The 26,414-nt window shown below is 49.8% G+C and overlaps 1 protein-coding gene across 1 annotated transcript in view; it reads right to left on the minus strand.

The window, feature by feature from the left end:
• NET1 (neuroepithelial cell transforming 1) overlaps positions 1 to 26,414 on the minus strand; it is a 90,800-nt gene that overhangs the window by 52,727 nt on the left and 11,659 nt on the right. The window contains exon 2 of the mRNA XM_077340378.1: positions 1,665 to 1,731. Within this exon, the coding sequence (XP_077196493.1) occupies positions 1,665 to 1,731 (67 nt within the window). The remainder of the gene's footprint in view (positions 1 to 1,664; positions 1,732 to 26,414) is intronic.

Here is a 26,414-nt window from a genome sequence, read left to right on the forward strand (position 1 = left end):
AATGGTTAACCTGGTCGTGTACACATTAAACCCTTGTCCTCTCTGCACCCCACCCAGAGGTTTGTAAATAACTGTGCTACAGGCCAGTTATCTCCAATCAGCAGGCTGAAAAACCAGGCCCCAGCTTCCCCGGCAGGAACAGCCAGTCCCACACGGGGCAACGCAAACACTACAAATGGGGAGCCGTCCAGGGAACAAATGCCTGTGCAGGGAGGGCTGCCGAAAGGTCGGCCTCTCGCCCCGCCAGGTGCCCTCTTTTGCTTGGCAGTGCCACCCGCCTCAGGGAGAGAGAAAGAGCACCACCCGGAGCCTCTAAAGGGCCTCTAACCGGCAAAACATCACAAGCACCCAAGGGCCTCCTCCGTTGACCGTTGAGTTTCTTTATTAGTTTTATGTACTTCGCTTATACCCCACATTTCTCCCAAGTGGCTTCTGTTGCTCCCCCTGCCTGTCTTTTAGCCTCACTGCCACAGAGAGCAGCTTGCCCGAGGTCACCCTGCAGACTTCCCCCGCTGAGTATGGGCTGGCACTCTAACCACTCTGCCACACAGTCACCTTCTGTGACAATCAGCAATCCCAGGGAGCTGCTGCAATTGAAAGGCAATCCGCAGATCCAGAAAGCAAGCATGCAAGTTGCACACCGGTGGGTGGGTGAGGAGAGGAGAGGGGAGGGGAGGGGAGGGGAGGGGAGAGGAGAGGAGAGGAGAGGAGAGGAGAGGAGAGGAGAGGAGAGGAGAGGAGAGGAGAGGAGAGGAGAGGAGAGGAGAGGAGAGGAGAGGAGAACCACGAGCCCTGGGCCTTTTTTTGTGCAAGGAAATAAGGCCAAAGGGGCGCACACAGTCATGGGGAAGGAGTTCTTGCCTTCCCTTTTTATGGTCGTCCGGCAGCTAATGTTTGTGGATACCAACACCTTTCTGGCTCTGTCATAAAACAGATGAATACACAGGTATCTGAACCAGACCCTCAGCCTATCAATGCTGTACTGTCTACTCATTTGGTCACTCTGGGCCATAGAGGGAGCAGGCATAAATAAACAAGGTGAATAAGCTCTCCAGAGTCTCAGGAAACAGATTTTTCCTATTCCCTCCTGCCTGGTCCTTTTCACCTGGAGAAGCCAGGGATTGAACCTGGCTTCCATGCCAAGCAGATACACTACAGGCAGAAGTTCTCCAAGGTAGCAGGCAGAGACCTTTCACATTGCCTCCTGCCTGGTCCTTTTAAAGTGGAGAAGCCAGGGATTGAACCAGGGACCTGACAACCATATTCACTACAGGCAGTGGCTCTCCACGGTCTCAGGCAGAGATCTTTCCCACCACCTCCTGCCTGCTCCTTTGCCAGGGATTGAACCTGAGACCTTCCACGTGCCAAGCAGAGGCTCTACCACTGAGCCACGGCCCAGCTCCTCAACTTTCAGAGTTGTTTAGAATCCAGCCTGGCCTGTTTTGAGCTGAGATTGTAGAACAGCCTGCAGAATGAAGACGTTAAGAGCAGGGACCGTTCCAGTATGCAGAAAGCTACTACGATTCGGCTGACTTGCCCCTCACCTGGCCACCACAGTAAAAAGAAAACACCGCACTTGCCTGTTTATGCCAAGAACAAATTCGCTGCCTCCTTGTTAGTTCAGGTTTCTAATTATTCAGGGATCTGCTATTGACTTTACTCACCAAAGTAAAATCCCAGTGAGGTCCGGGGGTTAAAAACGTAAACGAACTTCCTCGTCTCAGAGGGTACCTGCGGACAAAGATGGATTTCCTGTTTTATTTGTTGAATTGAGGACGAAATTCTATACAGTCTACCTTTCTCTCAGGGATTCAAGGCGGGTTACAGAAGGTGAATGGGTACAACCAACGCAGTGGGAACATTCAAAGGCATGAGGAACCCAGGCCATATCATGCGATCCAGCTCCATGGAGAATTATGCTAGGGCTGGCCAGTGGTCTAAGGCAAGGGTCATCAACCTGTGGTCCTCCAGATGTTCATGGACTACAATTTCCATGAGCCCCTGCCAGCAAATGCTGGCAGGGGCTCATGGGAATTGTAGTCCATGAACATCTGGAGGACCACAGGTTGACAACCCCTGGTCTAAGGAAACCAGGCCGACAAAGAACGCGGCAGTTACAGACAATCGAAACGGACAGTCTTCACTGGCAGTCTTCAAGCAAAGGTTGGATGCACACTTTTCTTGGATGCTGTAGGATGCTTAGGGCTGATCCTGCGTTGAGCAGGGGGTTGGACTAGATGGCCTGTATGGCCCCTTCCAACTCTATGATTCTGTGATTCTATGATTCTAGGCCAGTGACCAGAGCATCACACAATTAAAAGAAGCGGGGCAAGATTGGAAGACGTGGCGACAGCTGAGCCATAGGATCGCCGAGAGTCGGACACGACTGAAGGGCTAGCATCATCATTAGGATTTTGGAAGCTGGGAACCACCAGATCGACCTGAGGCACAGCGCAAGTGCTGACGTGGCAGATATTACATAAGCGGATCCTACTTACGATAAGCTAGATGCAGCAGGCTGGGACACAGTGCCAATTATTTATCCAAATAAGTCGGGGGACTGTGCACAGTTGCAACCCTATTATCCGTGCAGCAAAACCCTTCTGAAGGGTTCTGTTTTGCAGGGTGTGCAGAAAGCCAGGTGGGCGGCTGCTTACTCCAGCAAAAGGCACGAGGGGGACGTGGGCCGCTGGCTGCTTCGGTGGGGAGAAAGGGGGCCGAGGTCAGAGCCTCGTTCTTGCAGGTGCTCCGGAAAGGACGAAACAAGAATGCTGTGTACAAACCAAGTTCCCCGTCCTGAAGGCTGCCCAGTTCAATCATCGCAAAAAAATTTTGTTACATGAACACAATGCATTTTAGATACTCTATTTTTAACACGGAGCCTTGCGAAGTGTCAGTTGTTTACAAGGATTTGTCCCGATGTAAACTAAAGTTCTGTCAGAAGCATTAATCACAAGAGATTCCTGGACCCAAGGAGTTTATGCTTTGTTCCTAAACCCTCCAATTGCTGTGCTGGTGGCCAGTTTCTACCGAGAGAGAGACCACTGGGGCGGGAAGCCCTCCAAGTATGGAGAAAGCTGTTTGCGGCTAACTAATTTGTAAACCTGCAGAGAAACATGCTGGGGCTTAACCTTGTACCCCCAACCCCATGCACCCCACTCTTCCCTCCACATGCAGTGAGCTGGGTGACCTTGGGCTAGTCACAGTCCTGTCAGAGCTGTTCTCTCTGAAGGTGTCTGAGAATGGCTCTAACAGGGCTGTGACTAGCCCAAAGTAACCCAGCTGGCTGCATGTGGAGGGAGGAGCGGGGAATCGAACCCGGCTTGCCAGATTAGCGGCCACCCCTCATGACCACTATGCCATGTTTACTCTCTCTCTTCCCAACATCTTCCTAATCATAACCTTTGCGATAGTTCTTACTTCAGACAATTTAACTTCTAAACATCATAACTAGTCTACCACTATACTTTTAATTTTCATCAGAGCTACGTATTCTATATATTGCTGATTTAATCACATCTACATATTAATTATAACCCTTAATATATCTGAATCTAAAAAGAAATCAATTATATAGCTCACAACAATGAGAATAAAAAATAAAAAAATAATTATTCAAGTTCCAATTTTTCATACATTGATATTCAAATTTTGTTCTCATTCTGCTTTTGAATTGCAATATAGTTGCTATACATTTACATACAATTTTAAGTTGCTTCTCATAAATTTGTTTTCTGCTTTCATAATAAGCTCTCCATCTCTCCTCAAATTTAAAACTTATGTTTTCCAGATATGACTTTAATTTTGCCATTACTGCATACCCAGCCAGTTTATTTTCCCATTCTTCTACACTTGGACAGGCACCAGATTTCCATTTTGATATGTAGATGCCAATGTCCCCAGAGCTTTGACTCTAGAAAGCATACGCCCCAGCTATTTAGGTATGAGTTCCTTAGCTCCTTAAGAGAACAAAAATATGTTTAGGGTTTCAGGTTTTGAGATTCAAAGCGACCTTTGTCAGATAAAAGTAGGAGTAGAGGTCCCTTTTTTGATGAATGGAGTTTTGACTGTCAAAAGTTTATGTCTCCGAAATCAAAGTGGTCTCTAAGGTGTAAATAGACTCTAATCTGGTTGTTCTATTGCAGACCAATTATGTCTAAAATCCCGAAAATTTTGCTCGTCTCTTAAGGACTCGAGTCTAGCAGTTCAAGAGGCCAGCACTCTAAGATTGCGTGAACTTGGTAACTAGGGAGGCCAGCCTCCAGGTGGAACCTGGGGACCCCCCAGAATTACAGCGCATCTCCAGACTACATAGGTCAGTTCCCCTGAAGAAAATGGATACTTTGGAGGGGGGGACTCTAGGGCATTGTACCCCAGTGAGGTCCCTGTCCCTCAGAACCTAGGGATGCCAGCCTCCAGATGGGGCCTGGGGACCCCCCAGAATTACAGCTCATCTCCAGAGTACATAGGTCAGTCCCTATGGAGAAAAAACGGATGCTTTGGGGGGTGGGGACTACTCCACTTTAGCCCCTGTCCTCCATCCCCAAACCCCCAGGATTTTCCCAGTCTGGATCCAGCAACCCTACCCCCCCCCCACCTCCCCCTGGCTAACCAATGCATCCTGCCTCGGGCACACAAAGATGCTACAATCAAGGCTACGGGGAACGGCCTCTCTGAAGGCAGGAAGCCTGAAAACCACGGCGCAGGGATGCTTCTGCTGCATAAGAAAAATGTTTTGGTTTAAAAACCGCCCGTGATAAAACGTTTCTGGCCGAGCTCGCTCCCGCCTGCCTGTCTGCCGTCAGTCGCTGGGGCTTGTTGTGGCGCGTTTTTGTTTTGTCCCTGTGTGTGCGCGTTGCTCGGAGCTCCGCACCGCAGGGAAAGTCATTTGTGTGCCCTGGAAACTGCAACATGTTTAGTCCAGGAAGGCCGAACAATGGCCCCACTTCCGCTGCTGGCTGCTGCAATCAGCTTGGGCTTGGGCAGGAAGCGTCTCATTAGGGCTCTATCTGTCCCAGTGTCCTCCATCCACCTTGCCCTCTCTTTGAAGACTTTTTGGAGCGGGTGGGACGGTGTAACCCTTTAATTCCTCCATTACCTGTCCTGTTTTACACAGGCGAGGGTTTTTTACGGTGCAATTACTGGATATCCCTGCCTATGCCCCCACAAGAGCCCTACGCTCTGCCACCTCCAACTGGCTGCGGATCCCTGGCCCCAGAGAAGTGCATCGGACCTCAAAAAGGGCCAGAACCTTCTCAGTCCTGGCGCCCAACAGGGAAGGGAAGGCGATTGTAAGACGCTTTGGGACTCCTTTGGGTAGAGAAAAGCGGCATATAACCAACTCTTCTTCTTCTTCAGTAATATGTGTGAACGAGACCTTGTACTTAACGTGAGCAGGCAGTGTGATGCAGCGGTAAAAAAGGCAAATGCCATTTTGGGCTGTATCAATAGAGGCATGACATCAAAATCACAAGATGTCATAGTCCCATTGTATAAGGCGCTGGTCAGACCACACCTGGAGTACTGTGTGCAGTTCTGGAGGCCTCGCTTCAAGAAGGACGTAGATAAAATTGAAAGGGTACAGAGGAGAGCGACGAGGATGATCTGGGGCCAAGGGACCAAGCCCTATGAAGATAGGTTGAGGGACTTGGGAATGTCCAGCCTGGAAAAAAGGAGGTTGAGAGGGGACATGATAGCCCTCTTTAAGTATTTGAAAGGTTGTCACTTGGAGGAGGGCAAGATGCTGTTTCTGTTGGCTGCAGAGGAAAGGACACGCAGTAATGGGTTTAAACTACAAGTACAACGATATAGGCTAGATATCAGGGAAAAAAATTTCACAGTCAGAGTAGTTCAGCAGTGGAATAGGCTGCCTAAGGAGGTGGTGAGCTCCCCCTCACTGGCAGTCTTCAAGCAAAGGTTGGATGCACACTTTTCTTGGATGCTTTAGGATGCTTTGGGCTGATCCTGCATAGAGCAGGGGGTGGGACTAGATGGCCTGTATGGCCCCTTCCAACTCTGTTTCTATGTTTCTAATATCAGGGCTCTCTCAGCCTCACCCACCTCACAGAGTGTCTGTTGTGGGGAGAGGAAAGGGAAGGAGATTGTAAGATGCTTTGAGCCTCCTTCGGGTAGAGAAAAGCGGCATATAAGAGCCAACTCTCCTTCTTCATAATCTTACAGGCCTCTGGGACTGTTACCTCATAATGAAGAGTCTTCCATGAGGCCAGGGCAAGGGTCTAAAAAAGCTGTGGCCCTAGTTTAGGCCAGATTTACTTTCGGGGGGCCGGGAACCCTGAATAAGTTTGGACTCGTAATGCTCAGGTGCCTGAGATTTAATGCTCACACCCTTATTAGTTAGGGTAATTAAAGCTTGAGACAGGTCAGGTGCTGCCTGATTACATATTCTCTGGGAAACTAGCATGATAGAACCAACATAACCTCGAACCTATAATCAAATCTAATTATGGGTAAGACCCACTCGTCAGAGGAACAGCCTCCCCGGCAGTGTAAGATTGAGTTAGCCTGCCGCCAATCCTCTCAGGAACCAAAATCACTCCTAGTCAGGAGAAGAAGAAGAGTTGGTTCTTATATGCCGCTTTTCCCTACCCGAAGGAGTCTCAGAGCAGCTTCCATTCGCCTTCTCTTTCCTCTCCCCACAACAGACCCCCTGTGAGGTGGGTGAGGCTGAGAGAGCCCTGAGATTACTGAAGAAGAAGAAGAAGAGTTGGTTCTTATATGCCGCTTTTCCCTACCCGAAGGAGGCTCAAAGCGGCTTACAGTCGCCTTCCCTTTCCTCTCCCCACAACAGACACCCTGTGAGGTGGGTGAGGCTGAGAGAGCCCTGAGATTACTGAAGAAGAAGAAGAGCTGGTTCTTATATGCCGCTTTTCCCTACCCGAAGGAGGCTCAAAGCGGCTTACAGTCGCCTTCCCTTTCCTCTCCCCACAACAGACACCCTGTGAGGGAGGGGAGGCTGAGAGAGCCCTGAGATTACTGAAGAAGAAGAAGAGTTGGTTCTTATATGCCGCTTTTCCCTACCCGAAGGAGGCTCAAAGCGGCTTACAGTCGCCTTCCCTTTCCTCTCCCCACAACAGACACCCTGTGAGGTGGGTGAGGCTGAGAGAGCCCTGAGATTACTGAAGAAGAAGAAGAGCTGGTTCTTATATGCCGCTTTTCCCTACCCGAAGGAGGCTCAAAGCGGCTTACAGTCGCCTTCCCTTTCCTCTCCCCACAACAGACACCCTGTGAGGGAGGGGAGGCTGAGAGAGCCCTGAGATTACTGAAGAAGAAGAAGAGTTGGTTCTTATATGCCGCTTTTCCCTACCCGAAGGAGGCTCAAAGCGGCTTACAGTCGCCTTCCCTTTCCTCTCCCCACAACAGACACCCTGTGAGGTGGGTGAGGCTGAGAGAGCCCTGAGATTACTGAAGAAGAAGAAGAGCTGGTTCTTATATGCCGCTTTTCCCTACCCGAAGGAGGCTCAAAGTGGTTTACATTCACCTTCCCTTTCCTCTCCCCACAACAGACACCCTGTGAGGTGGGTGAGGCTGAGAGAGCCCTGAGATTACTGAAGAAGAAGAAGAGCTGGTTCTTATATGCCGCTTTTCCCTACCCGAAGGAGGCTCAAAGTGGTTTACATTCACCTTCCCTTTCCTCTCCCCACAACAGACACCCTGTGAGGTGGGTGAGGCTGAGAGAGCCCTGAGATTACTGAAGAAGAAGAAGAGCTGGTTCTTATATGCCGCTTTTCCCTACCCGAAGGAGGCTCAAAGCGGCTTACAGTCGCCTTCCCTTTCCTCTCCCCACAACAGACACCCTGTGAGGGAGGGGAGGCTGAGAGAGCCCTGAGATTACTGAAGAAGAAGAAGAAGAGTTGGTTCTTATATGCCGCTTTTCCCTACCCGAAGGAGGCTCAAAGCGGCTTACAGTCGCCTTCCCTTTCCTCTCCCCACAACAGACACCCTGTGAGGTGGGTGAGGCTGAGAGAGCCCTGAGATTACTGAAGAAGAAGAAGAGCTGGTTCTTATATGCCGCTTTTCCCTACCCGAAGGAGGCTCAAAGCGGCTTACAGTCGCCTTCCCTTTCCTCTCCCCACAACAGACACCCTGTGAGGGAGGGGAGGCTGAGAGAGCCCTGAGATTACTGAAGAAGAAGAAGAGTTGGTTCTTATATGCCGCTTTTCCCTACCCGAAGGAGGCTCAAAGCGGCTTACAGTCGCCTTCCCTTTCCTCTTCCCACAACAGACACCCTGTGGGGTGGGTGAGGCTGGGAGAGCCCTGAGATTACTGAAGAAGAAGAAGAGTTGGTTCTTATATGCCGCTTTTCCCTACCCGAAGGAGGCTCAAAGCGGCTTACAGTCGCCTTCCCTTTCCTCTCCCCACAACAGACACCCTGTGAGGTGGGTGAGGCTGAGAGAGCCCTGAGATTACTGAAGAAGAAGAAGAGCTGGTTCTTATATGCCGCTTTTCCCTACCCGAAGGAGGCTCAAAGTGGTTTACATTCACCTTCCCTTTCCTCTCCCCACAACAGACACCCTGTGAGGTGGGTGAGGCTGAGAGAGCCCTGAGATTACTGAAGAAGAAGAAGAGCTGGTTCTTATATGCCGCTTTTCCCTACCCGAAGGAGGCTCAAAGTGGTTTACATTCACCTTCCCTTTCCTCTCCCCACAACAGACACCCTGTGAGGTGGGTGAGGCTGAGAGAGCCCTGAGATTACTGAAGAAGAAGAAGAGCTGGTTCTTATATGCCGCTTTTCCCTACCCGAAGGAGGCTCAAAGCGGCTTACAGTCGCCTTCCCTTTCCTCTCCCCACAACAGACACCCTGTGAGGTGGGTGAGGCTGAGAGAGCCCTGAGATTACTGAAGAAGAAGAAGAGCTGGTTCTTATATGCCGCTTTTCCCTACCCGAAGGAGGCTCAAAGCGGCTTACAGTCGCCTTCCCTTTCCTCTCCCCACAACAGACACCCTGTGAGGTGGGTGAGGCTGAGAGAGCCCTGAGATTACTGAAGAAGAAGAAGAGCTGGTTCTTATATGCCGCTTTTCCCTACCCGAAGGAGGCTCAAAGCGGCTTACAGTCGCCTTCCCTTTCCTCTTCCCACAACAGACACCCTGTGGGGTGGGTGAGGCTGGGAGAGCCCTGAGATTACTGAAGAAGAAGAAGAGTTGGTTCTTATATGCCGCTTTTCCCTACGCGAAGGAGTCTCAAAGCGGCTTACAGTCGCCTTCCCTTTCCTCTCCCCACAACAGACACCCTGTGAGGTGGGTGAGGCTGAGAGAGCCCTGAGATTACTGAAGAAGAAGAAGAGCTGGTTCTTATATGCCAGTTTTCTCTACGCGAAGGAGTCTCAAAGCGGCTTACAGTCGCCTTCCCTTTCCTCTCCCCACAACAGACACCCTGTGAGGTGGGTGAGGCTGAGAGAGCCCTGAGATTACTGAAGAAGAAGAAGAGCTGGTTCTTATATGCCAGTTTTCCCTACCCGAAGGAGGCTCAAAGCGGCTTACAGTCGCCTTCCCTTTCCTCTTCCCACAACAGACACCCTGTGGGGTGGGTGAGGCTGGGAGAGCCCTGAGATTACTGAAGAAGAAGAAGAGTTGGTTCTTATATGCCGCTTTTCCCTACGCGAAGGAGTCTCAAAGCGGCTTACAGTCGCCTTCCCTTTCCTCTCCCCACAACAGACACCCTGTGAGGTGGGTGAGGCTGAGAGAGCCCTGAGATTACTGAAGAAGAAGAAGAGCTGGTTCTTATATGCCAGTTTTCTCTACGCGAAGGAGTCTCAAAGCGGCTTACAGTCGCCTTCCCTTTCCTCTCCCCACAACAGACACCCTGTGAGGTGGGTGAGGCTGAGAGAGCCCTGAGATTACTGAAGAAGAAGAAGAGCTGGTTCTTATATGCCAGTTTTCTCTACGCGAAGGAGTCTCAAAGCGGCTTACAGTCGCCTTCCCTTTCCTCTCCCCACAACAGACACCCTGTGAGGTGGGTGAGGCTGAGAGAGCCCTGAGATTACTGAAGAAGAAGAAGAGTTGGTTCTTATATGCCAGTTTTCTCTACGCGAAGGAGTCTCAAAGCGGCTTACAGTCGCCTTCCCTTTCCTCTCCCCACAACAGACACCCTGTGAGGTGGGTGAGGCTGAGAGAGCCCTGAGATTACTGAAGAAGAAGAAGAGCTGGTTCTTATATGCCGCTTTTCCCTACCCGAAGGAGTCTCAAAGCGGCTTACAGTCGCCTTCCCTTTCCTCTCCCCACAACAGACACCCTGTGAGGTGGGTGAGGCTGAGAGAGCCCTGAGATTACTGAAGAAGAAGAAGAGCTGGTTCTTATATGCCGCTTTTCCCTACCCGAAGGAGTCTCAAAGCGGCTTACAGTCGCCTTCCCTTTCCTCTCCCCACAACAGACACCCTGTGAGGTGGGTGAGGCTGAGAGAGCCCTGAGATTACTGAAGAAGAAGAAGAGCTGGTTCTTATATGCCGCTTTTCCCTACCCGAAGGAGTCTCAAAGCGGCTTACAGTCGCCTTCCCTTTCCTCTCCCCACAACAGACACCCTGTGAGGTGGGTGAGGCTGAGAGAGCCCTGAGATTACTGAAGAAGAAGAAGAGCTGGTTCTTATATGCCGCTTTTCCCTACCCGAAGGAGTCTCAAAGCGGCTTACAGTCGCCTTCCCTTTCCTCTCCCCACAACAGACACCCTGTGAGGTGGGTGAGGCTGAGAGAGCCCTGAGATTACTGAAGAAGAAGAAGAGCTGGTTCTTATATGCCGCTTTTCCCTACCCGAAGGAGTCTCAAAGCGGCTTACAGTCGCCTTCCCTTTCCTCTCCCCACAACAGACACCCTGTGAGGTGGGTGAGGCTGAGAGAGCCCTGAGATTACTGAAGAAGAAGAAGAGCTGGTTCTTATATGCATGCTTGTCCACCTATTCAATGCTCAAGGATGTCAGGCATTTTTAAAAAGCCATTCCTGTCTCCAGGAACAAGGAAGAGGGAGGTGGGTGTGAGGGTGGGATGAGGCAGGCACCTTTAGCGCATTTGAGCCTCCATAATTTCCCTCCTCTGGTTGCCTGCTGGTTGCTCTCCCTTAGCTCGCAATAATAGTTTGGTGAATCCACTTTATTCGATTCCCCAACTCGTGCTTTAAAATGGAGGATGTAGCTAGCCCTTTATTGCGCAGACACTGCATGTTGGAGGGGCCGGAATATAACGACTACCTAAGGTAAGCATTTCACTACAGTTAAAGGGTGCGGAAATGCCCTTACTTCTGCACATTAGCTTTCATGTGCATGCATACGCCTCCAGATCTGAAGAAGTATCCATGCATATGCCCAGAATTAAACTTGGTTGGTCTTAATGGTGCCACCGGACTCAAAAGTTTGTATTTAGACCTTCTTAGGATTAGGATGTTTACTCTGGATGAGAATGCGACAGCCATGTATATTTGACAGCTTAAGCTGCAAAAGTCAGCTCTAAACGCCTCCAGCACCAGGAATCTCCGTGGTAGAGGCCAATTGGCAGCCTTTGTTTTTCTCTAAACATGTGACATTCTCACATATGGAATCCTGGATAGAGTAAAGCACTTCCCCCACGTGCACACAGCCCCTTCCGGTCCACACTAGAGCTACCACACTAGAGCAAGGGCCTAAATTGGGGGTCCCCAACACAGCACCCATCAACACCATTCCTGATGCCCACTGGTGATTTTTTTAAGTGGGCGGGGCCGGGTAGGGCTCTTGCCTGGCAAGGCTTCCAATTGGCTTCTGGCGGGTTGATGGGCTGTGCAGATATTTTTAAACCTTGTTATGGGCGCAAGCTACCACCACAGCCCCACCTTAGTGAAGGCAAGCCGCGGCAGCCATTTTGTGATTGGCTCCGCCTTCTGCGGCAGCCATTTTGCAGCAGCAGCTGCCACATTGTGTCAGAATTCCAAAGATGCCCCGCCCCGCAGGCTGAAAAAGGGTGAGGGACCCGTGTCTTCACTGTCCCAACAATGCACAGAGCTGCATGAGTGCTGGGGTTCCTCAACGGAGGGCGGTATATAAATATAATACATAAATAAATAAAAATAATAAATAACCCATCCTTCTTTTGCTGCCCGAAGCAGGCCAGGGGCTGAAAGGGCAAGCCCTGCCCCTCCTCCCATCAGCGAGTCCGTCGTGGGGACTGGAATCAGTGCATACCATCTGCCTTGCAAGCACAGAACAGGATATTCTCTTGTTAGGTTTGGACGCTGCCTTCCCTGTGTAAGCAGCCAGAAGTCTGGCTGGGAGAGTCTTGATGCTCGTGCCATCTTCTCTTTCTCTCCCCCCCCCCCACCGCCACACTTTTCATTTCTGCTTTTCCTCACCAAAAGGTGCTTTGACAGCAAGTTCCTTTTCGCTGCCTGGCTGGAAGCGCGGCTTGTTTGCTTAACCTTCCCCACCCTCTCCCCTTCCAGAATTAATCTGCACCGAGGGAGGAAAGCCGAAAGCAGGAAAAAGAGGAGTGTTTGCCTTCAGCCGGAGACACTGGGCCCTTGTTGAGCGCTCTGCTCCTCTCTGCCGAGTGAAACGAAGCCGCTGCCCGATCCTAATTGTGTTTATATCTTGTCCATCTGTTATTGTAGAGGAAGCCCGCTGGGAACTTCAAAGGAGAATCAGAGTTGGGATTCTGCCCTGCGTGGGACGGGAGGCCACTTTGAAGGCCCCGGCTCCTGCGGCTCACGGCCCAAGGATGCCACCAGGAGGCAATCCTCCAAAGGGCCCGCTAAACGGGACGGAGAGAGACTGGAGCTGTTGAGACCTGACTTGAACAGGAAAAAGGACACGGCACTCTCAAGTTGAAATGGGACATTCCAATCAGAAATAATAATAATAATAGAATCATAGAATCCCAGAGTTGGAAGGGACCTCCTGGGTCATCTAGTCCAGCCCCCTGCACTATGCAGGACACTCACAACCCTCTCGCTCATCCACTCTAAAATGCCACCCCCCTGAACCTTCCCAGAATCAGCCCTTTTGTCAGATGGCTATCCAGCTTCTGTTTAAAAACATACACACACTTCTTCAGATAGCAAAGTGTGAGCGTACATGCAAGCAGCTACCCTGAATTAAACCTTATTGGGCTTAAAGGTGCCCCTGGACTCGAATTTTGTTCTGTTGCTTCAGACCAGCACAGTTACTCACCTGAATCAAAATCCAATCAGGTTTAGGATATTTGGGGATGCAAAACAATAATCTCTTTTCCTACTGTTACTGTATTATTACAGTCAACTTTCTTATTAGTTTATTTCATTTATACCCCACCTTTCTTCCCAATGAGGATCTCTCTTCTGTTTTATCCTCACAATAATCCTGCGAGGTAGGTCCAGAAGAGAAAGTGGGATTGGCCCAAGGTCTACCACCAAGTTTCCATGGCAGGAGGGGTATTTGCACCTGGGGCTCCCAAATCCGGGCCCAACACTCTGGGTCTCCTAGCCCGACACCAGGACAGCTCTGTCCTTATCTGGTCATATGTCTTAAATTCACTCCAAATGATGCACTTCCAATCCATGTTCAGTGTACTTCACAACAGGATTTTACTGTGTGAAATGGAAAAATCCTAAACGTCACTCCTTAGCATATGTCCATTTTGAAAACTGTGAGTAAGAACCTTGCCTTAAATTGGACGAAAATAATCCATAAAAGCATATTAGCATATGTGGCTTTTAATATATCCCATTGAAATAACGTTGTCTATTAGCAAAACCTCAATAGAATCTTAATTAACAAAAGGAAGGCTGTCATTCTTTGCTAAAAGGCCACCTTTAATGGTGTCTTTTGTTACAGACTCCCAACAACCCACCCGGAGTGAAACTGCCTTCTAAAAAAACTGACTTCTAAAAAAACCAGTTTAGTGTAGTGGTTAGGAGCGCTGACTTTTAATCTGGCAAGCCAGGGCTGATTCCCCACTCTCCCACCTGCAGCCAGCTGGGCTTGGGCTTGCCACAGCACTGACAAAGCTCTTCTGACTGAGCAGTTCTATCAGAGCTCTCTGAGCCCCACCTACCTTGCAGGGTGTCTGTTGCGGGGAGAGGAAAGGGAAGGCGAATGGAAGCCACTTTGAGCCTCATTCGGGTAGAGAAAAGCGGCATATAAGAACAGGCCAGGTTCCCAATTGTTCCCATAACATTTTATTTGCTTCCTCAGCACCTTTAAAGGCTCTTCAACTCCATCCACCTCTCCTTTCCCTGCCATCCATCTATACTGACTTAAGAGGAGTGCCCAGGAAGAACAGATGAAGAGATAAACAACGATATAGGCTAGATATCAGGGGGAAAAAATTCACAGTCAGAGTAGTTCAGCAGTGGAATAGGCTGCCTAAGGAGGTGGTGAGCTCCCCCTCACTGGCAGTCTTCAAGCAAAGGTTGGATGCACAACTCTATGATTCTATGATTCTATTCTAGGTGTTTTTAGTTGGCAGCACTTCGGACTGCAGGCTGGCCCAAGCGATGCTCCTCTGTCCATGAGACAGGAAACCAGCCGGGGGAAAGGTTCACCTGCACTACTTCCCCCCAGTAAGTCGGCTTCTTCGTGCCAGTGTGAGAATTTCAGGTTCGGATGGCATTTGTTCTGCCTGGAGAAGCCCGTGCCTAAATAAATAGCATGGAACAAATAGTGCAAAACAGTCCAACTCATAAACAGGTTTTCTTCCTCAACGTCTGACCATTTTTTCCCTAAATCCTGGAACGCCGAGGGTACCTTAACATCATTTTAAACAGAATTAAGCAATCGCAGCTACAAAAGAAACAGAACCAAGTTGGAGTCCAGGGTCACCTTTTAAGGCCAACAAGGTTTAATTCTAGGGATGAGCTTTCATGTGCATGCGCACTTTGCGCATTTAACTCTGTAGGAACATGAAAGCTTACAGAGGATGGAGCTAATAGAGGATGGAGCAGAGTTCCTCTCCCTTGCCCTGTAGGGACAGACCAGAACCCATAGAATGAAATTAATGCAAAAGAAATTCAATCTCAGCAGTTAGAGAGGTTTCTCAGTGGAACAGGCTTCCTCGGGAGGTGGTGGGTTCTCCATCTTTGGAAGTTTTTAAGCAGAGGCTGGAGAGCCATCTGACGGAGAGGCTGATTCTGTGAAAGCTAAAGGGGGTGGCAGGTGACAGTGGATGAGCGAGAGGGATGTGAGTGTCCTGCATGGTGCAGGGGGTTGGACTAGATGACCCAGGAGGTCCCTTCCAACTCTATGATTCTATGAAAGCTCTTACCCAGAATTAAACTTTGACAGTCTTGGAAGGGGTCACTGTGCACAAACGTTGTCCTGGGCGTTCACACTCACCTCTCTAGTAAATATAATGAAAGGAAAAGTCAGCCGGCATCCACACAGGTCATTCCCGAGTTTGGCCAATACCAAAACTGCCGGTGATTGCCCAGGCAAGTCCGACCCCGTCAGATCTCGGACGCTAAGGAGGGAGACCTCCAAGGAGCTCTAAGGGTCACGAGGCAGAGACAGGCAAGGGCAAACCAGCTGCAGATGTCCCTTGCCTGCCCGACAGGCAATCCTCGGATTTCCAGCCTACACCACACACACCGGACAGTAAATAAAATACTGGCAATATTTGACTGGTCAACTGATGGGGCAGGCCGCTGACCGATAGGCCTAGGCAGGGGTGCCAATTCCAGGCTGCAAACTCCTGCAGATCCCGGGGAAGGGATACCAGCAGGCCACAATGCCAATGATTCCACCTGCCGTTGGAGATCAGTTGTAATTCGGGGGGATCTGCCGGCTCCACCAGGACGCTGGCAACGCCAGGCCAAGGCTGGGGGAACGCTTAGCAGCTGCCATATTCATGGCAGGGCCCGGGGAGCTAGAACCGGCCTTGGGAAACATTTGCTCCTCTGAGATAGGCACACGCCGTCCAGCCCACCGTCCCCTCCAGGCGACATAAATTGCTGCAAAAGCTCCTGTCAGCGTTTTCAGCCTGTCTTTTGTTCGCTGTCCCCCGTTTGATGGTTTGTCCAGAAGGGCTGCGGAGAGCTTGGATCTGGCGGCCCCATTAACCTTAAACACCCTTCCATGTCCAAAATAAATTCTTCAGGCTGGGCAGCCGTCCCGCCGTTTCCTTCCTCTCTGGATTCCCACTGCCTTTGTTTTTCTAGCCGTAAAGGTTCGAGTACAGCTCTGTTCATTTACATCAAAGGTGCTCGGGGAGGGGGCATTTTCGGGCAGCCGGATGATGCTGGTGACAAGTTTCCAAACGTGACAAAGAGGCGCATGGGTTGGGTCGTTCTCTAAGAAGAGCGCAGAAAGGACCTGAGTCAGCTGTTCTTCTCATCTCTGTACGTTCAAGGATCCTAGACAGAGTGCCTGATTATCTTGATGGGGACAGGACAAAGTTCGAGGCCAGGAGCACCTTTCAGGTGCCAACGAGCCAACAAAGATTTATTCAAAGCATGAGCTTTCGTGTGCACGTCCACTTCATCAGATACATTGAAACGGAGGTTGCCAGTCCATGCAGATTATTATTATTATTATTATTATTATTATTATTATTATTATTATTATTATTATTATTATTATTTAATTTTTAGACCGCCCTTCTCCAAATAGGTCTCAGGGTGGTTTACAACATAAATAGTCAAAACACCATAAAATCCCCATAAAAACCCCAATTAACATCAACAAAAGTCACATATAACATATAAGCGGCGGTGGTCACTATTCTGATCTTAGTTACCCGAGTTCCCCCCAAGTTCAGCCTGGTGGGGAGAATAATATTCAGAAGAGGGTGGCACCAATGCAATAGTTCTAACAATGATCTCGATGTTAGAGATCTCAATATTGGATTGAATTGAGTATGACGGTGATTTGCTCTAGGGAACCGCAGAATTCCTTGACATTCCTCAGGGATGTCTCTAGCAGAGGATCAGTAATAGCTGAGAAGCTTCAGAGCAACATCAGGAGAAAATATCGCTCCGCCTTGTTGCTGGACTGGTCTGACCCAGTAGGACTCTTCTGAGGGTCTTATGAAGGCCTCTGTGCCCTGTTGCTGATCCTCCCATCACTTGCTCATCAAGAGTCAGGTGAAGCTGGTTTTACTCAGGGCAGCCTCTGACTGATTCTGCTGCTTACTGGCTGTCCTAACTGGGGGGTTTTGTGACTTTTCCCCAATTGTTGCTTTATTCTCACTGCTTCTATGCTGTTCTTGATGGCTCTTCCACTTGTCCTGTAAGCCCCCTCGAATTCCGCAAGGCAGAACGGTGCCTAGGAGATTACCAACGGCACAGCCTGAGCAGTCCTCTGTCGCTGAAATGGCCAGCATCAGCCTGGCCAGGGCTCCTCGCTGCCTAATGCGCGTGTATCCATTTAGCATTTGTCCAAATCTGCTTCTCAAGCGTGGCGCTAAGTTTCCTGAACCGCGGAGGGAGGGAGGGAGGGAGGGAGGGCGGGGCGGCAATCTAAACCTCGACCCAGATCCGAAAAGGGAGAGGGCTCGCCTCGAGCACTTTCGGCAGAGCTGCTCCCCAGCATTCTGGCACAGCTCTGGCTGACCAATTTGCCGCTCCTGGGCAATTAGTAATCCTAGCTGCTGCCTCCAGTTTCCAGAGAACAAAGCCCCACAAAAATAACAGCACAGCTTGGCTGCGAAGTCGCAAGCGATGGGGGGGGGGGAGAAACTGAACCCCCTTGCTGAAGCACACAGGTGGCTGCGACTGCCTGATACTCCACAGGCCGACTGGTCTTTTTATAACCTAGGCTGGGCCCCCAACATGGCGCCCAGGGGCCCCCACCAAGTGTTTTTGGGAGGTGGTCAGGGGTTGGAGGGAGGGGGTTTCTGACTGCTGGAAATGTGATTGTCTGTGTGGGTTTATTTTTTTTAATGCTGCTGTGGGAAGAGCTGCGTCCACGGCACTGGGTGATTGCAGGTGAGCTGGGGAAGCCCTTTGATTCATTCATTCCTTCATTTATTCATTATACTGCCTTTCCATACAGTTCAGGGTAGTTTACATATAACATCACAAGGGGATTCATGGAATGACCTAATGTGTAACATAGCCAAATACATCAACAATAATCTAACACTGATTCTGCGTAACACAATTTCTGTGATCTTAAACAGCAATACAACAGGAATGGTAATTTAGCTAAGGCCCTTAGAGAGGTCAGACTGGTTCAGGCCATGGGAGGGATGTCTGAGAGGGACCTGTGGATTTTATTTGGGTTTGGCCAGTCTCAGGCAAATCCTGGTGGAAGAGCTCCCTTTTGCAGGCCCTGCGGAATTGTGGGAGTTCAGACAGGGTCCTGATCTCTTCAAGGAGCTCATTCCCCTCAGGTGGGGGCCAGGCCTGAGAAGTCTCTGGCCCATGTTGAGGTCCAATGTGCCTCTAGGGCCAGGGATCTGCAGCCACTTGGAGGTGGCAGAGCGTAAGGCTCTTTTGGGGGTAATGCTCTTTTGTGCCAGCTCTCACCATGCTATGTCAGAATTTCAGAGCTGGCTGCAAGATATGCTAGCATGTTCTGGGAGGAAGCTACATCAGATAGCTACCCCGGTGCTGACTTACGCTGTGCAATCTGCCTTGGATCTCACTGAGAAAGGAGGGATCTAAACATGTAAATAAAAATTAAAAGGTAAGAAGAAGAAGGTTGGTTCTTATATATTTTTTCTACCAAAAGGAGCTTCAAAGCAGCTTACATTGACCTTCCCTTTCCTCTCCCCAAAACAGACACCCTGTGGGGTGGGTGGGGCTGAGAGAGCCCTGATATTCCTACTTGGTCAGAACAGTTTTATCAGTGCCAAGGTGAGCCCAAGGTCACCCAGCTGGCTGCGTGTAGGGGAGTGCAGAATCGAACCCGGCTCTCCAGATTAGAAATCCACACTCCTAACCACTACACCAAGCTGGCTCTCAGACAAGTCTAGGGATAGGAAGTTGAGGACCTTCTCCCTAATTTTTCCTATTATAAAGGATGCTTACCCAGCCAGTCATGCAGAAAAACCGTCACCTCCAAGCAAACCGGCAGGAAACCATTCACACTGAGTATAAATGCACACAGGGGCATGCTTGTATTTTACTTGCAAGGCTGAAATATCACATTCCTTTATTCGAGCTTAGTGGCTTTTTTTAATGCTGCAGATGGTTCTTATTTGAGCACATAACACCTCTTTCCCTGGATTTGGACTGTGACAAGCCGCTGCAATCATTAGCATTGCTCATCTTCTAACATTACATATGCCATTAAATGCCAACCATGCCCTTCAGTGCTCTAAATGGAGCAAGCAGGCCAAACCTTATGCCAAAGGATAAATGGAGGCAGATAAAGAATTGCAAAACTGAGAAACCTGCAAGAGAACATTTCAGCCTCGCGGGGCATTCAAAGTAGCTGTTTTATGGCAAAGGCATTTCAGAAGCAGACTGGAATGGGAGTCATTACAACTCCAGACAATGGAACCTTCAGAGCTTAACAGAAATATCGGGTTCTCGTCTCACTACACATGCTGAGTCGGTCAGTTCTCGCTCATACCCAGAATTAAACTCTCAGTCTTAAGGGTCTCGCATCTATTTCTTAACTCTTATTCGATATGCTTATTTGCTGCGATTCATACTGTAGGGAAATCTCTGGAGCCTAATTTGAGTCTCTAAAACTCCAGGAGGGAGGGGGTCTGAAAGCTGCTCTGGAATCAGCTTTCTGTATGTGTGTGTATAGTTTGTTGTTCTTCTCTCTCTGCCTCTCCCCTGCGGTGATGGCTTATGTTGTTGTATAGTTAACATGAAGAAATCTACATGTAACTGTTTATTAAACTCAGCTTAAGCTTTCTTAATATAAACATGTGTGGCGTGTATACACACACACATATATACATACACCCACATACATACACACACATACACACACATACTATGAAGAAACTTCAGACTCTGCTATACTAGAAGAGGAAGGTGGAATATTCTGCATCTGCTGATAGCTGGGATATAACCCCAAGGGAAGGGATAGGCCAGCGGTAGTCAACCTGTGGTTCTCCAGATGCTCATGGACTACAATCCCCATGAGCCCCTGCTAGCATTTGGGAATTGTAGTCCATGAACATCTGGAGGACCCCAGGTTGACTACCCCTGGGATAGGCTATCCCATCTTTAATACATACATCTTACCAACCTTAGATATACTAATCACTCAGTTACTTATGCATCAGGTCTCTAATTAACCCTTCCTGGCCACCCCCACCCCACCCGCTTGCCACCTGTATGCAATGGTTGAGGACGTCTTGTATCCATGTATCCGAAGAAGTGTGCATTCACATGAAAGAATAAAACTCGGTGCCCCTGGACTCAAACCTTGCTCTGCTGCTTCAGACTGACATGGCCACACACCTGAATCCACTTTGTGCTGTTTATAGTACACCTGCATTGACCTTATAGTATACCTCTTTTGACCTTTAAGGCCATTTGCGGTCTGGGCCCAGTGTATCAGGGATTGTGTAACTCCTTATGCCCTTCACTCTTTGCTCTGTGAGTACTAATAAACGGGTGATCCTCTGCCCATGTGAAATACTCGTGGCCTCAACCAGGACCACGGCTTTTTCGGACCTGGCCCCTGCCTGGTGGGATGAGCTCTCAGCAGAGCTAAGGGCCCTGACAGAGCTAACAGATTTCCACAGGGCCTGCAAGAGAGCTCTTCTGCCAGATGTTTGGTTGAGAGCAGGATGAGGAAGATCATTGGACCCCTCCTCTAAGCACCAACCCTCAGAAATATGGCTGAAAGTCTTTGAGATGGTGGGGGGTGGGATTATATTTGGCTGTTTAGACTGTTGTAATTTTAATGCAAGAGCCTCTGGTGGCACAAAGAGGTAAGGCAGCAGACATGCAGTCTGAAAGCTCTGCCCACGAGGCTGGGAGTTCAATCCCAGCAGCCGGCTCAAGGTTGACTCAGCCTTCCATCCTTCCGAGGTCGGTAAAATGAGTACCCAGCTTGCTGGGGGGTAAACGGTAATGACTGGGGAAGGCACTGGCAAACCACCCCGTATTGAGTCTGCCATGAAAACGCTAGAGGGCGTCACCCCAAGGGTCAGACATGACCCGGTGCTTGCACGGGAGACCTTTACCTTTAATTTTAATGTATGTTTTTCTTGTTGTCAACCACCACGAAATGGCTGGTCCAGGAGTAATGGTCTATAAATCCAATGAATGAACGAACGTATGAATGAACGAAGGGTTTGTCAAGTCTGTAATCTTAATCCTACTGCACTGGTTTTCTTATACTGTTTGACGGCACTGTTTTATGATTTGTAATAATTCACCTTTAGTCTTATCAAGAAAGGTGGACAAAAATCATTTAAAGGAAACAGACTAGTTCTTTGAAAACTATTTCGGGGGAAATGTTGCCGTGAAAAGAAGATGTGGCTCATGGCAGATTCATGCCGTAGCACGCAGACTGCACATTACCTCATTGACCAGAGATGAAGTATTCATAGAAATCGGGGGAAACCAAGGGTACGAGTCACTGAGCTATAGCTAGGGGCATAGTGAAGCATCAAACACACCTCTCTCTTGCTTGAAGAGTGGGGAAAGAGACTAAGCTCTTTGGCAAACACAAAGAACATTTTCCTCGGTTTTTGCACAACACAGCACAACAACAAACCTGCCTGCTTGTTGCCAGAGATCCTCAGTGCGAAAGGTAAAACGGCAGGATACTCTGTAGCTTCTTCAAAACAGTGAATAAAAACACTATGGTATTTACTACGGCGTAAATCTGCATAGCCCCAAGTTGGATGGCCTGATTCTGTAAGATCTCGGAAGCTATGCAATATTTGGTCAATATTTGGATGTGAGATCACCAAGGAAGCCCAGGGTTGCAACAACGAGGAAGGCACAAGAAGCACGCCTGGCCTCGACCAGGGCCAGGGCCTTTTCAGTCCTGGCTCCGACCTTATGCGATGAACTCCTGGACGAGCAAAGGGCTCCGTGGGAGGTGTCACAAAGAGCCGTTGGGTGGTGGATATGGTCTACAGCAGGGGTAGACAACCTGTGATCCTCCAGAGGTTCATGGACTACAATCCCCAGGAGCCCCTGCCAGCATTTGCTGGCAGGGGCTCCTGGGAATTGTAGTCCATGAACATCTGGAGGACCACAGGTTGACTACCCCTGGTCTACAGAGATAGCAGGAGGTGGAGAATGGGAAGGGAGGAGTTGTGGGTTGGAATGGGTGGGTTTGGATATTTTAACTGTTATGTTCATGCAAACTGACTCAAGCCGGTTGGCCAGGTGGTATATAAATATAAATTAATTAATTAAACCACCTCTGTTCATCTCTTGCCTTGGAAACTCTACAGAGCCAAAGTGAGCCAGTTACCGCTTGAAGGTTCTTTCCCCCTGCCCCACCAAGCTTGCCTACCCCTGCCTTGGACGGCCCAGGCTAGCCCGATCTTGGAAGCTAAGCGGGGTTGGCCCTGTTAGCGCTCAAGACGGGCGACCACCACGGATGTCCAGGGTTGCTGTGCAGAGGCAGGCCAGGGCAGAGCACCCCTGAACGGCTCCTGCCCGTGCAAACCTCACAAGGGTTCGCCACACGCCGGCTGGGACTCGCTGGCACATTGTGCCACCAGCAAGCCGGGGCATCTCATCTCACCGGCCTTTTCTAAAGCCTGTGCGCACAGCTGGAAAATAAAAGCAGACGACTCAACCCAACCGAATCCAGGCCGAGCACCTGGCAGCCGTTTCGGCCTCAGCAACAAAGAGGCTCAGAATGTGGTCGATGTTCCTGGACGAGACGTGAACTCCGAAGCAGGGCAGACGGGACAACAGCTCTGCTGGCAAAGTGCAGCCTGTGCTGTACTCCTTTCGAGATCGCCAGACTGTTTCCATGCGGTGTGCAGCACGGGCCCTGTTCCTTGTTGCCACCCCCCAGCCCTGTGGGATTTATTTTCCCCAATCCTTTTAAAGTAAGCTCTCTGGGACGCCAAGTGAATTCCAGACTAATCGCAGGTTTCCGGCTGGCCGGGCGAGACGTCCCGTTCCAAGGCGGGTGGCGTTCTTGTTTCCCATTGGAGACTCTTACCTGGGTCAAGCGCTCTCACAGGGGAGCAGTGACAATGCAGAAAGGGCAATGGGTGCGAAATGCGTAAACAAGGATCCTTGGAGAGGCTGCCCAGCTCACAGTGGCTGCCAACTATGGCGCGGGAAGGAGAAACTTGGGATTTCAAAATAAGAGAACTCTTTGTTGGAAGAAATCATAGCCAGCAAATGTCAACAGAACTTAGGACGAGATGTGTCCTCCTCCCCCCCCCAAAAAAAGCCCCTTCCTACATTTAAATTGTGCCTCCCCCCTTTTACTAGACACTGTATTTATCTCACAAGTTTTGCTTTTGTCTGAAGGCATATTTGCACTAACAGCCAAGAAGTGGTTGGCTCCCTTTTTCTTGTGGCTGGAATAAGTTAGGGATGGATTATCATTGGAAGAGACAGACATACCAGTCAAATCCTGTGCAAAAAGCAGATTGCTTTTATTGATAAGTGTTTTAAGAATCTGTCTATATCACGCTTTCTCAACCGGGGATTCGAAACAGCCTTGGAAGGGTTTTCTGAATGGGTGGGAGTTAATTTATCTGTTCCATGCAATATATTTCTGGTAAGGGCTTGGAGGAGGAGCTGGTCTCATGGCTTAAGTGACACTCAGCGCTTAACGCCCACTCAGGGCAGCTGTCCCGCCCCTGAGTGCCTCCTCCTCCAACTAGCTTGCGTGTCTGTCCAGCGGCCAGCCAATCGCCTTCCGTCCCCCATACCTGATCACCCCCTCCTCCTTCCACTTCCCTCTGAGGCTCGGAGGCTGCTGTGTGAGAGCTGCCCCTGACACTGAGTTCCCTAACAGCTGCCTGCAGCTTTTCCAGGTCCTGGGGAGAGGGGGAGGCTGTCCACAGAGTCCTTACACACACATCCCACCCCACACCCCCAATCTAACACCGTTGTATTCCTGAATGCAACAGGCTTGGCCCCTAGTTTTTATATACTTTTTGTACCCTAGCACCATCTCTGCAAGACCTGAGCAAGGCTGTTACTCATAGGTCATCACGGATTCACAGCAGCCTCTCTTCACTTTTCTACCATTGAGAAATCCCTGAAACATTCTTCAGGCGGCAAAAAGCCCCAGAAGTGGTGTGATAGTGCAGAATATGGCTGGGAAGCAGAGCTGTGGACTTGCCCACCTGGGGCCCCTCCCCTTCCCACATGCTCCTGGCCCAGCTTTGGCCACTTTAGCAGGGGGGGTGGTGGCACGTCAACATGACCATATCTGGTCTTGGCACCTGATCAATGTTAAATCAATTTAAAATATATATTACAAATTAAATAATGCCCACCCATTCGGGGAACCCATCCAGGCCCGTCAAGAAGGCCCGGGGTTTCACAAAAGCCTGATTCATAGGGTCGCCATAAGTTGGAAGTGATAAGGCAGCACTTAACACACAGCGACTGTGTGAAATACTGAAGGTGAAATCACAATCAAGTCCCTTAAGAAGAAAAGATGTAAGGAGCCTAAGGAAACAGTTCCTGACAGTCAGAGCGGTTTCTCAGTGGAACAGGCTTCCTCGGGAGACGGTGGGTTCTCCATCATTGGAAATATTTAAACAGAGGCTGGAGAGCCATCTGACAGAGAGGCTGATTCTGTGAAGGATCAAGGGGGTGGCAGGTGACAGTGGGTGAGCGAGAGGGTTGTGAGTGTCCTGCATAGTACAGGGGGTCAGACTAGATGACCCAGGAGGTCCCTTCCCACTCCATGCTTCTAATTCAAAAGAAATTCCATCTCAACATCCAGAAGAAGTTCCTGACAGTCAGAGCAGTTTCTCTGTGGAACAGGCTTCCTCGGAAGGTGGTGTGTTCTCCTTCTTTGGAGATGTTTAAACAGAGGCTGGAGAGCCATCAAAGGGGTGGCAGGTGACAGTGAAGGAGCGAGAGGGTTGTGAGTGTCCTGCATAGTGCAGGGGGTTGGACTAGATGACTCAGAAGGTCCCTTCCCACTCTATGATTCTATGTGTCTCCAGCCTCTACAGAGCATTCACAAGTGATTTACCTGAAGAAATGCAAACTATTTTAAAGGGGGGGGGGTCGGGAGAAGAGAGACAGAATGAGAATATTTGCTGCAGCTGGTCCATGATCTAAAATCACAATCCAAGGAGGAGAATGCAGGGGAACGTTCCCCACCCGCCACATTTCTCTTTCTTTTTTCCTAAGGCCACAACTTAAGCAGGGCTCAAAAGATGATCACGAGGCACAGAACCTTGTTTTTATACTTGGCACTCAGAAAGAGAAAAGCAGCATGGTCTAAATGCAGGGCGCCCAAGGGAAATGAGAAGTAAAAAGGACCGCACAGTAGGAATTTCTAGGAAAGAGCTGAGGACAGGGAGCCCTGGAGAAAGGTGAGCAGGAAGTGCCACTGGGTTGGGCCTCTTGGGCGTAATACTTGTGTCTCTGAAGCAAAGGTGGCATTCGAGGCAGGATCCAAAGAGCGTGGGTGGCAAAGCTCACATCCAGGCCCTTTCATTTCAGGCCTGAAGGTGATGTTGAATTAAAGGCCTGCGCTGCCTTGCCAAAGAAAGGAACGGTCTCGCCTATGTTTACTTGCCTTTCTAGTTCTGTGTGTCTCCACCCTCTCTCACACCTATGTCAAGGCAGCTCAGAAGCTGCTAAAAAAAATAACGGATTTGTTTTCACAAATGTACAAGGATTGGCTGTCAGCAAGCTGGTATGCAACCTGGCCGTTAAAAGTGCCTTCTTTGTAGCAGGGAGTCCAAGGGCTTCCTTTCCCCTTACATGAGCTTCCGCCCCCCTCTCCACCCCTGGCATGAGGCTGCTCACCTTTGTACAGGTGCTGTTTGCTGCCCTTCCCAGCGTGTGACACAATTTAACAAGTCTACAAAACAAACAGGTTGAGAATGTGATTGCGGAAGGACGGTTTATGGCCCGAGAGGTGGCGGAAAACTCAAATGCCTGGAATGATGCCGCACTCAGATGAAGTTCAGCGGTTGTTGTGGAGATTTTATTCAGCTGTTGAGAGAGCACCATTTGACAATATCAAAACAGAAGGAAGGTCATTTTCGGATATATAAGAGAAGCCATGTTCCAGACATAAGAACAAAAGAGAAGATGTTTGGGGAAATGTCTCACAATGGCCCTAGAATCACAGAATCCTAGAGTGGGAAGGGGCCACCCAGGCCATCTAGTCCCACCCCCTGCTCAGTGCAGGATCAGCCTCAAGCATCCAGGAGAAGGATGTGTCCAACCCCTGCTTGAAGACCCCCAGTGAGGGGGAGCTCCCCACCTCCTTAGGCAGCCCCTTCCACGGCTGAACTAGACTCCTAGAATCCTAGAGTGGGAAGGGGCCATGCAGGCCACCTAGTCCCACCCCCTGCTCAGTGCAGGATCAGCCTCAAGCATCCAGGAGAAGGATCTGTCCAGCTCTTGCTCAAAGACCACCAGTGAG

Source organism: Paroedura picta, chromosome 5 (assembly GCF_049243985.1).
Source record: "Paroedura picta isolate Pp20150507F chromosome 5, Ppicta_v3.0, whole genome shotgun sequence".
Lineage (NCBI taxonomy): Eukaryota > Metazoa > Chordata > Lepidosauria > Squamata > Gekkonidae > Paroedura > Paroedura picta.